The sequence below is a fragment of the Streptopelia decaocto genome, assembly GCF_964273445.1.
Source record: "Streptopelia decaocto genome assembly, chromosome: 2".
Classification (NCBI taxonomy): domain Eukaryota; kingdom Metazoa; phylum Chordata; class Aves; order Columbiformes; family Columbidae; genus Streptopelia; species Streptopelia decaocto.
The window spans coordinates 76,538,407-76,554,095 of record NC_138655.1 but is presented as its reverse complement, the minus strand read 5'-3'; the positions used below and the strand labels follow the sequence as shown (position 1 = coordinate 76,554,095).

At 40.1% G+C, this 15,689-nt stretch overlaps 1 protein-coding gene across 1 annotated transcript in view; it reads left to right on the top strand.

The window, feature by feature from the left end:
• Positions 1–15,689, top strand: part of CTNND2 (catenin delta 2) — a gene marked incomplete at its 5' end in the record, with an annotated part of 536,051 nt that overhangs the window by 274,858 nt on the left and 245,504 nt on the right. Inside the window, one exon of the mRNA XM_082045132.1 lies at positions 14,909–15,161. Coding sequence (XP_081901258.1) covers positions 14,909–15,161 — 253 coding nt within the window. The remainder of the gene's footprint in view (positions 1–14,908; positions 15,162–15,689) is intronic.

Genomic DNA, 15,689 nt, shown 5'->3' with positions numbered 1-15,689 from the left:
TTCTGTAAAAAGGATGTGATTTCCAAAAAAAGTTATTGGAAGCCTTGAAAGAGTGCTGTCCCCAGATGTCCAGGAGGGAAGGATAGTAAATGGGAGGTCTGTGCTTATTCTGAACTCCCTACAAACTGGGGCTTTATCAGATGAAGTAAGTGCTGCTGCTTAAAAGCACTGGTGATGCTGGTGAGCTGTGAACACTGAGACTTGAAAACTTGCAGAGTGCTCGCACTTTAAAAGCACTCACTGGTTGCAGGGGTTGCAGGTGAATATCTTTGTCCCCAACCTCAAACAAGTGGTGAGGATGAAGCAGCAATTACAACAGAGCAGTGAACCTGTCCTCCTCTGCTGTGTAGAAGGATATACACATCTCACTGGCACCAGGGAAACCTTGATGGCCTTGAAGAAAGCCTGTGGATTGCCTCGAGTTGCACAGCCTGAGGATGGTCTCTGCCTCTGGCCCCTGATGGTCACTGTGGGGAAGGCCTCATGATGCAGCTCAATCATGGGAAGTCCAGCAGCTTTGTATGGTTATGCAGACAGTTGGCATTAGTTTTGAGTGCTGGATGTGTGGAGCTCCTTGATGAAGACAGGGCACACAAGGCACTGTGAGGACTTTTCTGTGCTTCCCAGAGAGAGAGGGGGAAAGGGTTAGGAAAAGGAAGAGCAGGGTCTGTGTTGATATTGCTGAAATTAAAAAGAGGACCTTGAAATGAAAGATTTGTTGAAAGGGGGTTGAATAGTGAAAGGATAAGCAGTCAAAGTTTGCATTGCCTCTGAAGAGTGGTTTAGTGCGGGACTTTGAGGGGTTTAGCAAGCATGCTCTCACAAGGAGTTATCTATCACGGAGCGTGTCTGGGGCAGGGGCACTCCTGCAGCGCTTCTCGTACTGCCTCTGGAGCTGCCCCATATCCCTGTGTACAGGTGGTTGCCTAGCTGCCCTTCACCTTCCCTGATGGCCTCCTCTCCTTCAGACCAGGTCTTCTCGTGGTTCCTCCCACTGAGACTTGAGTGATTCTACCGGTGGACCACCTCTCAAGCTGTCTGTTACTGAAAGCTATGCTGCCACAGGCTGCACCACCTTCAGGGTGCCATGGTGGAGGTGCTGATCAAAGAGAAGAAGCCTGTGAAATTTCTGATGGCAGGTGCAAAACAAAAATGTGTCTCTTCGAGCTGGGTTTCTGTGCAGGGTGCTGTCAGGATGGCTGTGGAGAGTCTAGAGGGTGCCTTTTGAGAGAGAAGAGTTACCTGTTGCTCCTGGCCATGGTTTCTGTTTAAGCACTTGCCAGCAGCAGGGAAAATCTCTGTATTTTGTTGTCCTGTGATGCAGGTCAGGAAAAACTGCTGAAGGTGAGAAATTCCATTGTGTTTCTGGACAGATGCTGTCCTCTTCTTCTCGTTCTTTCCCCCTCCTGCCTGGTTCGTCATTTGCGAAGGAAAGGAGTCTGCACCAAGGGATGCCTCCTGTCAAATACTGCTTGGTTATTTGTAGTGTTGTCTTTCACCTGTAAAAGTGTGTCTTGGTTTAGTGGGGTAGGGGCAGCATTTGCTCCCAGAGCCCAGGCTTTGTTCATGGATTAAACGAGGAACCAGGTGGCCATGCCAGTGTTTGCTGCTTCACCCCTGCTGCACTTGGCCCAGGCTTTTGCTTTTTCTGGAGGTTAAGTAGTGTCTGAGGGGAAGATTTACAAGGAAAACTGGTGTTCTTTCTCTTGTCACTGAGCTGGTGGATTTCTTATAACATGACTGGGATGTTTCTCTCTTCTGCTTCTTTGTTCCATCTTATGAGATGCCTGTGGTAAGGATCAAGTCTCTATTCAGGAGCTAAAGGCAAGGCAGGAGAGGGAGAAGGAAAACCCTCTTTTTCTGCCACCCCAGACAAGAACAGCCCTATAAAACTGATGGTACTATTGTTTTGTTCAGGTTGAGGTTTTTCTGCAGGAACAGAAGGTTGGTAGTAGTGTTGCTTGTGGGTGTTTAAATGGTTCTGACCTCCCCCTCCTGTCCTGATTTGCATTGCCCAAGAGAAGCAAGTAAGTTCCAGCTCTTTGGTGTCTGATCGTGTCCCATTCTCAGTGCCAGATTTACTTGCTGAAGCAAGGCAGTCCCAGCTCTTTGGTGTCTGATCACCTCCCATTCTCAGTGCCAGGTTCACTTGCTGTGGCCTCTGTTCCTGTTGGAAAGACAGCCACACGCCCAACCCATTTGAACTTCCGTCTCGTTTACCATGGTAAGACAGAAGTCTGGCCTCGAGGAGTTGGTGCTGGCACAGTGGGGCAGAGACCTGGCCTGGCTGCGAGCAGGAGTGCTGCCTGGCCACTAGCCGGCTCTGCCTCGCCAGCAAGGGAGCCAGAGGTCTGTGGGAACCTCAGCTGCTGAGTAGGTACAAGTTTTTTTTTTTGTTTGTTTGGTTTTTTTCCAATTGAGATTGTTGCAGCAAGGACAGAGAAGAGTGTAGCATGGTTGTCACGGTTTCTCTTATCTTTCCCCCTACAGGCCACCAATTAAATCTGTCAAGGTTCAATGCAAGGCAACCCTAAACCATGGCAGATGCTCTCTGTTATTCCCCCCCGCACCCTCTCCGCATGGGAAAAAGTGACAGAAGGATAAGGAAGAGAGACTTCAAGTTGGAAAGGTTTTAAAGGCTTTACTAATGTTACTAATAAATAGAGAAACTATACAAAATATACAAAACCAATCTTGTATATTGCAGGGTAGGGCAGGGTTGCCCCATGTGGAGTTGGCATGACTCCAGTGGCTGCACGGCAGGCACCTGGAAGTCCTGGGTTGCACTTCACAGCAAGCCGGAACTGGATTCAGGGATGCCTTGGATTGCAGGGACGACAGGCAGTGTCCTCTTCAGATGCCAGCCATGGTCGAAGAGAGTGAGACCCTCGTGATCTCCCTCTTTTATAGGGTGTATGATGTGGATGGGATGGAATACTCAGTTGGTCAGTTTTAGTCACCTGTTCTGTTCGCCCCTCCTTGCGTTTGTGTCCCATTATCAGAATTCTTGGTTGTTATAGCAATAAATCTAAGCATGAGCTTCTTCTGCATTCCATTGTTCATCTTATCAATCCAGACTGAACAGCGTCTAAAAAAACCATGCAGCTAAATTCAGAAAAGTGCTGTTAACTTAGAAGGTACTTAGAAGAACTTAGCTAAAAAGAAAATTCACTAAAAGAGAAACTGGTCTTGTTTTTAACAAAGCCAGGACAATGGTCTGCTTAACACTACTTCCAAATACCCAAGTACTTTGCTGCATGTTTTTTGTGCTGGTCCAGCTTAGGCTTTCTTTGATTCTTGACATTTTGTCATGTCTCAGGTCCTTTGTTGTCCCTTGCAAAAAGAGCACAAGGTTACAAAGGGTACATGAATTGGTTACAAAGGATACATGAATTAGTCCAAAATACACCATCTTTGCAAGACTGTAAATATTTTTCTTTGTATGTAATAAAGTATTTGGTATATTTGATGTTTTTAAAAGTCATTATTTCAAGGTGAAGACTTTTTCATGTTGTGAGGCAATTTTCTACTATTTGAAAAACTGACCTCATGAAGAAAAGTAGACATGGGTATCTTATGAAACAGAGATTTACTCTTCTTGAAGGAATAAGTAAGCCTATATTTTTGCAGTCCTATGGCATCACAAACTGATGGTGCTTTTTGTGTCTGCTTTTACAGACAAAATTGCTCTTTAACAATTTTAAAGGCTTTTAACCTTAAGTGCTTAACCCTTTTAAGGTTGTTTGTTTGTTATGTAGTGGTTATGAAGTAGTTTAGAACAGTATTCAGGTGATATCTGAAACAAATATGAGAATGCTCTAAAAAACTTTGCTTTGAGAGAGATCTTTTTGATAGTCACTTCTAGTACCTTATAGCAAGCAGTCCATTACTAAGTTGTGCTCTTTCGCCATTTCAAATCACTGAAGCTGTCTATGACTTAAACATTCTGAAAGCAATTTAGAAAATTAACACAGCATTCTTATGTTGAAATGAGACTATGTAAAAATGACCTTGTGGCACTCCAGTTTTAATGTCATGATGAATTCTGTATCCAGGGCTTTATTCACAGCTTTCTACACCTGCAAGGCATGCAAACCTAACTTCAGCTCTGGGAATCAGAGTCTGAGGTTGAGCCTTGCATATCACCCATGGCAGATTGCACAGGGTGGTTTATATGCTGGTAGCCCCAGAGGTATCGCAACCTTTCTCAGGTTGTGTTAGTATGGCTTCTTGGCATGGAATTGGAATTTAGTTAACCTTATGTATCACTTGTAATTCCATAGACTTCAGATGAATGAGTAAAAGGAATTTTAAAGGGGTTAGAGGGCAAAAAAACCCATATATGCAATTACATGTTTTCAGATTCTTACAGTGAGCATCGATGAGTACATTGATATAGTTTTACTTTGCTTTCAGAACAGCATCTGGCTATTAATGAAAAGCTACCTGTTGCATGCTAGTTCCTGTATTACAAATACTTCATTTGAAAGTAAAAAAGGGAACATCAGTTTCAAAAATATTTTTCTTTATTTGACTTTAAAGTTGCCACTTCAGGCAAAAAGGAGGAGCAACAGCAAAATCAGCCTTGACCTACCCCATTTGGATTAAGACCCTTTATACTGCTTCTCGAATCTTTAGTTAGTTTTTGTTCAGTCCTAAAGTGCAGTGGTTAAGTTATATATACCAAATATCACTTCTTTTTGCTTAGGTTGTAGGGTTTTGGTGGGGTATTGTTGTGTGTTTTTTGGTTTGTGGGGGTTTGTTTGTTTGTTTGGGGTATTTGTTTGTTTATTTTTGGCTTGGTTTTTTGTTGTTGCTTTGTTTTGGGGTTTGGCTTATTTTGGTCTGTTTGGAGGACAGGTTTATTTATTTTGTTTTCTGTTTTATCACAAGTTGATGTGCTGTACAGGGACATACTGTGATGCCACAGCTGCAGATTAAATGAGAATCATGCTGGTAAATCACACAGCATGGAGTTCTGGCTATAGGACATAATGTTTTCAGGGAAATTAAAAAGAAAAATTATTCCTACCACTGCATCTCTATTAGTTTGGTAATGTTGTGATAATAGACCTGTATTCCTAACTGACATCCACTTAATAACATTGCTTTGGGAGAGAGAATTATAGGAAAAAAGTGGGGAACAAATCTTCAGTACAAAGTAAATTGAGCTCAAAATACCTTAGTGATCTGTATAATGAATAACAAATCACCTCAAAGCAATGCGAAGTCATAATCCCTTTTTCTTTGACATTTCCCATGAACAGGGTACCTGCAGAGGTTTGTAGTTTGTCCCATGTATTTTCTAATCCTTCTAGTCTCCTTTTTTATTTTTTTTTTTTTTAATAGAAGGATTACTTAGAGCATGTCTGAACTCTTCTTAGATGTCCCTTGACTTTTGCAAGCTATTGAGGGAAAACTGTGATTATAAAATCTTGGTCAGGGAAGTGCATACCCTATAAATCTCATGTGCCACTATTGAGAAAATACAGTATCTACCCTCTGCCAGAAACTGACTGGGTGTTTATCATGTGTTTACTGCACAGGTATAGTCTCAGGTTAAAGCCTGGTCACATTTGACTTTAGTGATGCAGGACTACATCCATTCTCTTTTATTTACTTCAGTGTTGTGCAGAAATATGAAGCTGTCATTCATGAAATAAGAAGCAATTCAAACACCTTTCATAAATCTCCTTCTTGTAAATTTTTGCTGATGAAAAACACAGTATTGTGCCTAAGGTAACTACCTAGTAATGTCTTCAAGAGAACTAATGCTTTTGTTAGAGGATCATTCTTTCTGCAGGATTATATTTAAAGGCACTCTTTCAAAAATCAGCAGCCAATTAATTTTTTTAACTCAAGCTGTATTTTTTTTTTTTATGAGACTGTCTACTTGTAGAGGTGGTCTCTTCCTCTATCATAATTTCAGCAGTTTACATGTAGGGTTGGAGTTTTTATGAGTACATCAAGTATGCAAAGTTGTTAGTTTTTACTATAATGTGTCCTGAAACTTTCAAACTATCATTTGTAGAAGTTAGGTTAATGTTTATGGTGTAGACTGGAAGTGTGGCACTGGAAAACAAATGTGGTTAACTTTAATAGCAAAATAACTCTCTACTCCAGAGTGAAAAACAATAATTAAAATAGCTGATGGTGTTCTAAAGAATACCAGCTAGTAGCTATTTTTATTACTTAACATCGTCGTGTGTTAACTTGGGAGAAGTAAAAATCTGAAGGAGAAGCCATACATGTGCTTGATGGCTGTAGCATGATGCAGTGCAGCCTGTTAATCTGTTATTGTCTCATAATATTTATACATTTTTCATAATAATTGTGACTTGGGTCCATGTGTTCTCTTTTATGTTGGCCAGCTGGAAAGGCAGCTTTTACCAGAGGGATTTCCCAAGAAGGTGAATTCGGAGTGAAAAGAGAAATTGAGTTGCAGTAGGCTAGTCTGTGCAGTGGGATGGTCTGTGTGGTTTTGCTGTGATTGGGTTTTATAAGCGTGATGGTCAATATGTCCCATACGCACAATGTGAAACCATGTAGCACTTCAAAGAGGAAGGTGATGTGTGTGACTTGTATAGTAGCATTGCTCAGAGTTGAATTTTATCTCCAGTGAGGAAATTGGTATGGTGAATTTTAGTATAATATCTCCAATTCTGAAAGGGTAGTTGCTTTTGAGGGCCTTGGCAATTGTTACTTTCTCTGTTTAAATGCTCATGGAACAAATGAGTGAAACTGTATGTTCTCTCCAAATTGAGGGATGCAACCCAGAGAGACAAGAAACAATCTGAGAAAAGATCTTGGCATAATACCTTCAGCAGCCAAAGTTGGCATCTGATTATCACATTATGTGGATGCACCTTTTTTTTCTGTGTGTGCAGAGAAGCATCACTGAAATATGCCAGAAGCCGAGTCTAAGAATGGAAGTTGCATATATTAGTGGAGATTAGAATCTGGCTGACTTAAAATGCAGTCAGTTCTTGGAGGTGGAAAGGACTTTTATATTTTTTTAGTACTGAAAACTTGAAAAGCCTGGCTCCTGCCCTGTTTGGTTGTAAAGAAGGAAGGAAGTCTCTCCTGCCCTGAGTCAGAGAGTTGGAAATCTTTAATAATTTAAAATATATAGTTGCCTGGGGAATCCTAATATCTGCATAAAACCTTGGTGTCTTTGCAGACTGCATGGATTTCAAAATGACGCTCTGGTTATATATGCTTTTGAGATACAGGCTATATTATTGTGATAGATGCCCTCTAAATCTGGAAACTCATGGTGAAGGATGACTGGAGAGAAGGATGAAGAATTTGAGAAGGTTGTGTGTTTGGGGATGTGAGGTTGGGCACAGCAGTGAAGCCTTTTAACAGACCTGGCTATGGAAGAGCCTGTGTTCAAGTTTTGACTTCATCAGGCTCCACTGAAGTTGCATCAAGCACAGCTGCACATGAACTTTGATCGGAACTGATTGTTTTCAGGCACCATATCTATTATAAACTGTCAGCATCTCTACTCACTGAATTACTTGTCTACCTACTTCTTCATTAAAATTTGCTTTAGAGGTACAGAAATCCTTATAGATTACTTTATTCATGAAATGTATTTGCTTCCATAGCTAACCCTAATGGAACTAGGTGATTTCAGATTGATACTAGCTAATCACATACCTGGATCCATAAATAAAATAATTACTAGTAAAAGAAAAGTCTAAATTGGCAATTTAGAAAGTTATTGCATATGGTAAAGGTTATACATCTTCCCCCAGTGTAACTGATCAAGAAAAGAAAGCAAAAATAATGCATTTCAAAGAAAAAAAAATAAGCATGAAAAGGAAACTGAGACACAGACAACGTGAGAGTGCAGAAACTGAAAAGAGACAACATAGACAAAAGGAGCCTTCAAAGTGACCGGATACCAGCTGTTCTGTAAACAGAGGAATAGCTCAAAAAGCGAGGTAGCAGTATTTTCTTTCACCAATACTTTCTGCATTATGAAAAAAAAAAAATCAGTTTCTAACAAAGGAATGTTCATCCTTGTAACAATTAGTGTCAGATCTAAAGAACACTCTTAAAAAATCAAAATGAAAGGATATATCAGTGCAGTACCAACTTCAGTTCTTCAGTCTTCAAAGATTGTCAGCTTTTGCATCAGAAGACAATGTATTAAACATGACAATATGCAAAGCACAAGTGATGTTTCCTTGGTTTCTATGCAGCAAGGAGTTGTTTTCCCTCAAAACAGTGGTGTGTCAATACAACAGTGGTCAGGAGATTATTTTAAGATTTTTGAAAGAATGAAATAGCAAATGGGTAATAAATCATTACTGGGGCATGCAGTCACTTTGAGCATGTTTATAATCTTCATTTGGCTTAGTCCTCTGAAGCTACCAGCAATGGGAATGGACCTGTTAACTCATTTGGAGATGCACTGTTTCCCAGAGAAGTAACAGCATAGCAGCTAAACAGCTGCCTCTGGTTTTGAAGATGAGAAGGGAAAGTATGAACAATGTAAATCTCCTGTGATGCCATCTCGAAAAGACATGCACGTTACTTTCATAGAAAAGCTTCCTTCTTACCATGCCATGGAAATATCTGCTAGTAAAAATACTACTGAATATGTGTTTGTGAGAGCATGTAGATGCACTAATTACACGTAGATGTGACAGCCAGGTATAATGAGTACCTGAGGAAATTGTCAGTAACATGCTGGGGGAAAATAGATTTTTTTTTTTTTAAATAAGCACTGTGCTGTTCAGTAGCTATTTCTCTTGTTTGTTTGCATTTCCCCTGTGCTGCATGTTACGTCCCTTGGTACATGTGTACCTGGTGCAGCTGAGAGACTGGCTCCTTGCCGTGCCTGGCTGGTGACGGTGCTCAGCTTGGCACAGTGGAGCTGACTGGAGAGAAGGAACTTGTGTCTCCCCTGAGATATACAAAATACAAGCATCTGGAGAAAGTTGGAGCCAGCAGAAAGAGTCAGGAGGAACAGGGCTAGCTGAGTCTTTGAAGCATAACTAGAAATCCTTGAGAAAGGAAGAGGGCATGGAGGCATAATAGAGGGAAAAAGGCTTTCCCAATTGACGATGCAATCCCAGAAGCCCTGAAACATTGATGCGTTGAGAGGAAAGGATTGATGGATGGAGAAGAGCTTATGTGAGGATGCAAGGGAAAATTTGCTTACAGATTCTTTTTTATTTGTGTTCTGGCTGAGAATTTGGAAACTGGAGATTTGATTGAAAGATCAGCAACTAAACAGGACAAATAAAGAGTGTAGAGAAGTGAAGGAGAAGAAAATGGAAAGTAAAAGGACTAGAAAGTTGTGATAGTTTTGACTGTATGTTTCCTGTTTCAGCTTCAGCATAGCATATTTCCCAAGCTACAGTGGACTTCTGTGGTGTAGATATTTACATAAGGTCCTGAGTATTTTAAATCTAAATTGGAGCCTTGTAAGCTGAAATCCTCTAGTGTTTTTTTGTTCTGCTCTCAGTTTGCATGTTAAAGTATGAAATTCCTTGTGCATGTGTACTTTGAACAGAGGGCATGATAGTGCCTTCATAAAATCTTAGCTACCTTAGAGGTAGTTGCTAATATCAACTACATGTTTTGGGTTTGGTTTGGTTTGTTTTCTTCCTTTGGTAAATATTTTCAGGTTCCCCCAACCTTCTATTTTTGTAAGACCTTATACTTCCAATGTGGAAAGTGCAGCTAAAAGTAACTGCTAAGTAAACTTATTATTATTATATATTATAATACATCTTGAACAGTGTTAAACTTGACTATTTATATTGTAAACAAGCTGGTGTGTGCTCTATGACACTCACTTAACATTTAGAGATAAAAAGTGTTTGTATCCCCCAAACATGATGAATTCTGTTTCCTAGTCGACAGAGAATGCACTGAGCTATTTTTATGGTGTATTAGATGGAAAAATAATCAATTTTATAAGTCTTTCTATATATTTGCTGCCAAAAGTGCACAGTATTTGTATCATTTGTTAACTCATGGAGGGATGGTGGGCATAGCTTGCACTGAAAGGACATCTTACTGGGATCCAATTTTCAGCTTTCACATGAGAGTAAGAATTGACTGCAGGTGTAAATCAGTGAAGGGAAGAAAGTAAAGAATTGCAAAATCTCTGTGAAATGCACAAGGAGAAGGCTAACACAGGAACTGAATATCTAATGTAGAATAATAAGAAAATTTTAGAAGGTAATACCTACAAGTGAAACAGCAGCATCAGCCAAGTAATTTTCAGTGGTGAGGTATAGCAACGTAAGCCACATAAATGAATTTATGTTTTCTGAAGGTCTGATCCTACTTATGTTAACTGGGCACAATGCCCTCTGACTTTTAGAAAGTTTGAACTTTTTAGCAGTTACTCTGTGCATTTTGTCTCCCTACGATGCTTAGATGTGGTGCAATAGGATCTCTGCCTAAATCAACTCATTTTTGCTTTTTGGGTTTTGTTAGTTGTTTCTTAAGATGTCATAGATTTGGAAATAAGGTACAAAATCTGGAAGGGAATTTCTAAGTTGAGTATCTCATTAAGAACATGTGAGCTTGTTTAGAGATACACCTGAATTTTCGGCACTAATATGAAAGTTGCTGTGTTTTTGTTAACACTATGCGAAAGCCAGAGAAAAAGATAAAGACTGGCTTTTCTGTATGCTGTTCCTGCAACCAAGAGAACCATAATCAGGGCATACCTCAGGTCTTTAGAGGATTTTCACTATAGTTAACAGAGGCTGTTCTTTCTCTTTGGCAAGATTCTGTAAGAACCTATTACATCTTTGTATGATACCCCACATGCTCTGTTTTCTGGGGGTGTGATTCTGGTGCTGCAACGGTGAAAGGCTGAGTTGATATGGTATTTTAAAGGTATTAACAACAAGCCAAATTAAAACAAAATCTTAAAAGAAGTGTTTAGGTGACAAACCAAAATCTGTTCACTGAGACTATAGTTCTCGATTTGTGCAATTTGAAACGCTCACTTTGGAACTTCTCAATGAAAACCTTTTCTCAAAGCAAAATTAAAATTCTCCTCTTCAAGCATGATTCCTATATTGAAGTTTAAAATTTCATGAGTGTATAAAGATTTATTGGCCTCCCACTGAGCATGTTATTTGCTATATCCAGTATCCGCTAGCTGCAGCAGAAAGTGGGTGCTGTAACCTGCCATCAACATGAGCCATCCTGAGCGTTGCAGGACATGGTCCACGCATGGAGCAGGGCCATTGGAAGGGGTGGTGTGTGCGAAACCGCCTTGTCCCTCTGCAAGGCCCCTGAGCTGGGTGGCTCCTGGGATGGAGCCACAGGTTGGCTGACCAGTGCAAAGGGAGAGGAGCAGAACTTGAGAGACTTATTTATCAGACATCAAGCACTGAACATCCATGCAAGTTTTGTAAAAGCAAAGGCTGCAGTCCCTATTAAAAGCAATGATTTTATGGGTGGTTACTTGGGTGAAGCATGATACAGAAGAAAAAAGCTTTTGAGACTTTTTGTTTCTTTGATTTTAATCTGTTGATGACCAGAAGCAGTTCTAGTTTTGTGGACACCTTTACCTCCAAGTTTCTTGTTAAAACAATGAAGTGTTGAGGTGTCCACAAAACTAGACCTGCTACTTCCCAGTCTGGTCATCGCTTTGGGTTTTACCTTTATGCAGTGCAGACTAGGGTCTGCCATACACTCAGGGCAAGAGTGCGACTCAGCCATGTTCCCACTTCAACCAGGCCAGATCCCAGGAAGGCTGGACTGGTGCTGGGAGAGGGAAGATCAGCCTGTTTGTCCAGAAACAGCTCTTCTGTTACATCTCCTTCCCACCCTTCTCTTCCCTTGATGGGGTCAACTCCTGATCCTTGACAAAGTAGTATTGAGTCCCACCTACGCTAGGTTGACTCTGGTCAATGTGTAGCTGACTTAGATTTGGGAGAAGTCAAATGCAAAAGTTGGAGGAAGAGGTAAGTGTCTTCAATATAAAAACCTAGAAAAAGGTTGCATGACCATCTGCTAACGTAGCTGGTACATGAGCACTTTCTGGTGCACTCTGAGTGTGTGCCTTCTGGATTCCCTTGTGCTCACTGAAGATTTACTGTTGCTGGGTGAGGCAGTTAGACTTCAGAATTTATTTGTTTTAATATACATAATCACTACAGCGTTGCTGTTTTAATAGCTAGATAAAGGGGAGATCTCAATAGATGAGAAGATTGACATTGCCTGAAGAGACATGCTCAGTAAGTCTGGCTGCCAAAAGGATTTGTTTAAACAAGAGTAATGTATTGGTAGGAGATGACTTTGCTTCAGTTTTACATGAAATTATTTGTGTTAAAAATGTATGCTGAAGCTTAGGTCTTTTACAGTCCATGAAGGCGGCTGTAGTCAAGTTAGGTGTAGAAGTTAGTCTAAAGTGTTGGTTGTTTGGGTTTTTTGTTGTTTTTCTTTTAACTGATCTGACTAACACTGGCCAAACAACCTGATTTGTGAATATTTAACTAAGTCATAGATTTGTCTCATTCTCGTATTCTGACTATGGCATTTCTACTTTCATTGTGATAAAATTCGAAATGAAGTAACAGTCTGCTAGGGAGATAATTTGAGAAATGAATCAGAGTGACTCAAAAAGCAGGTAGGTGATAAAGTAACAGCTAGTTCCAGTTCATATAAATACCTATTTTGATATCAAGACAGAGGAGAAAATAGCCAGAAAAGTTTTCAAATAATTTAAAAACAAACACCATTTCCATTGAACTGCCTTGCAAGGGAGAGGAAGGGAAATGCAGTAGAATATTTAGCAAAGCAATCTACATTGCAATGAATTTCTAGTTTTCAGCTAAATTAGCATTGTAGGGTTTTTTTGCAATTCCCCATATAATGTCTCAAAAGCTAGCAGTATATCCTGCATATTGACAGGACGTAAGAGTATGCTACATCAGTATATAATTACATTTTTGCTTTTTCCCTTGAAAATATTTTCAGTATTTTCTCTAACTTGTTATTTTTACTCTTTTCCTCACAAGGCACCAGATTTTGGTTTTGAACTGTGTGTATTTTCTGTTAAAATGTGATGTTTTCCTTATGTCTTCCTAACACTGAATTTAGCATGATTTGTGCATGGGATGTTTCAGTATGCTAATATTGTTATTGCATTTTAACTGATGCAGTTTTATGAAATGGTCTGTATGTGTCATTACTCATTTCTTAGGAAATATATAGTAACAATTAAACAAAAGTATTACTTGTAAAATGTTGCTATTTATGTAAGTTAGTGTAATCATAGAATGGGTTGGGTTGGAAGGGACCTTTAAAGATGATCTAGTTCCAACCCCCCTGCCGTGGGCAGGGACACCTCCCACTAGACCAGGTTGCTCAAAGCCCCATCCAGCCTGGCCTTGAACACTGCCAGGAGTAGGGGAATAGATAAGTGGATGGTCCCAGTTATCTATGTTGGTAACCAAGTTAGGAGATAATACTTGCTATTGCAAAATTATATACTTTGGAACCATAAAAAAAAAAAATTAAAAACAAGGTAAAAATTTGACATAAATTTAAAATTTTCAGGTGTTGTAACTAGTTCAGACTGGTGAAATTCTGTTTATAACTCACTGTATTTCATCTGCTGACATTTTGAGATAAAATTCTTAAAGTCCCTTTCATGGAACTGTAATAGATTAAAAAGATTTATTTTCTTAAAATGTAAATATGCATGTTAATGAGAAATAATTGGGAAATCTGTTATGAAAACTTGTCTCTTGAATATGCGATTATGCGTATGGTTCACATCCGAGCTTGACCCAGCTGAAAATAGTCCTGCACCTGGGCCTACTCCTCTTGGCTGAAGTATTCTTTTTGTCTAGGGACAGGGGTAAATGGAAGACACCATGAGTTCATGTGCCACTTCAAACAGTCCGAATTTCCATTCCAGCAGGAGACAGCATTTAATTCATATTTGTTTTCAGGTGAAAGATCATGTGGATGTTGGTCTTCTGGCCCTTACAGTGACAATTGGTTTGCTGTTAACTGGATTTTGGTTGAAAAATATTGTATGTTTAATAAGAATCATAAAGCAGACTATATCTCCAGTACCCAGTGCTGTGACAGAAAGATAATGGACTACAAGAGAGATTAATAAGATTTTTGAGTCGCAAAAGCATTAAGTCAGTGTAAATCTATTGGTTAAGCTGCTCAAAACTGGTAATGTTTTAATCTGGAGCTGTGGTGGGTGAGCACAGCCATTGTTGATGTACATTAAGACATCTACGTGATCACCTTGTGCTTAGCTCTTTTCCAGACTCAGCAGTAGCATCCCCCTAAGTCTTACTTAAGGTAAAATCTGCAGAAGACTGGTTAACAAAGCACATGCAGGAGCTCCCAGTAGCAGGTGTGTGGTTTTACCTGCTTCGTGAATACCAGGACTATAAATTTGGAATGGCCGTGGCTGGCTGTTTCTTCTGCCATAGAGCTGGCGGTCTCAGTTTGGAGTCTTCAGCCTGGTCTGACCCTCCTTCTCCTGGTGGATCTGACTGACTTCCACCCCTGTAAGGACTACAAAAGCCTCACTCAGTGGTGACTGTGAATTATAGCTTGACTAGTCTCATGCTGCTTCTGCATTTTTTTTTTCATTTCAGGTCAGTGCAGTTAAAACCCTAAGAGAAAAGCACTGCTACAGTCAGTTTAACTGGTGTAAAGGTCTTTTAGTCTAGATGCGATGTGTCATTTAGAAATTCTTTTGATGGTTATTTACTTCAATGGTTTTGGAAATGACAATGTTGTTTGTGTTTTTTTTTTTTTTTCTCATTCTTTTTGAACCCCTGTTTTATATGTTTGTGTTTTTTTTTTCTCCTCTGCCTAGACCTGGTTAACCATTTCTGTGAACAGGTCCTCAATTTTTTACTTTGTCCCTACTTTCCTGTCGTAGCCCCATCTTCCCCTGGTGTCGACTCCGTACCCTTACAGCGCACAGGCAGTCAACACGGCACACAGAACGCAACAGCGACCTTCCAGAGGGCCAGCTATGCGGCCGGCCCAGCCTCCAATTACGCAGACCCCTACCGACAGCTGCAGTATTGTCCTTCTGTTGAATCACCATACAGCAAATCTGGGCCAGCCATCCCACCTGAAGGGACCTTGGCTAGGTCACCTTCCATTGATAGCATTCAGAAAGATCCCAGGTGGGTGAAACCTTCATTGTCTACTCTTTCTTGCTCGTGCAGAGGTTTGTAATTGCAGCTTGCTTTGTATGTTTCTGTTGTTGAATATATATTAAAAAAAAAAAAAAAAAGAGGATTGTACATGAAAGGTTTTGCTTGCATAAGAGCTTTGTCCTAATGCTTTACCTTGAAAGGCTCTCATGAGCTCTTCTGTGAAATGAAATGATAAGTATGGTCTTGAATTTGTTTGTTTAGCCTGCTTTCAGTGGTCCTACCAATCAAAATATTATGAAAAGTAATTTTCTCTGAAAATGGGAGAAGTTATATGACTGTTTTGACTCTGACTATTCTGTATTGAATTTTCAAGTTGCTTGTTGGGCAGAAGTTGTTACAGTTGTTGGTTTGTCTGCAGTTGATAAAAGCTGCAGAAAAGGATATTCTGGTATTGGGCAATGAGACTGGGCAATGTGGAAGTCACACGTAATCAGGCTTATCCTTCACCCCGTTGTTGTGTGGGCTTCCAATGCCAGTAAGTGGTAACAGAATATA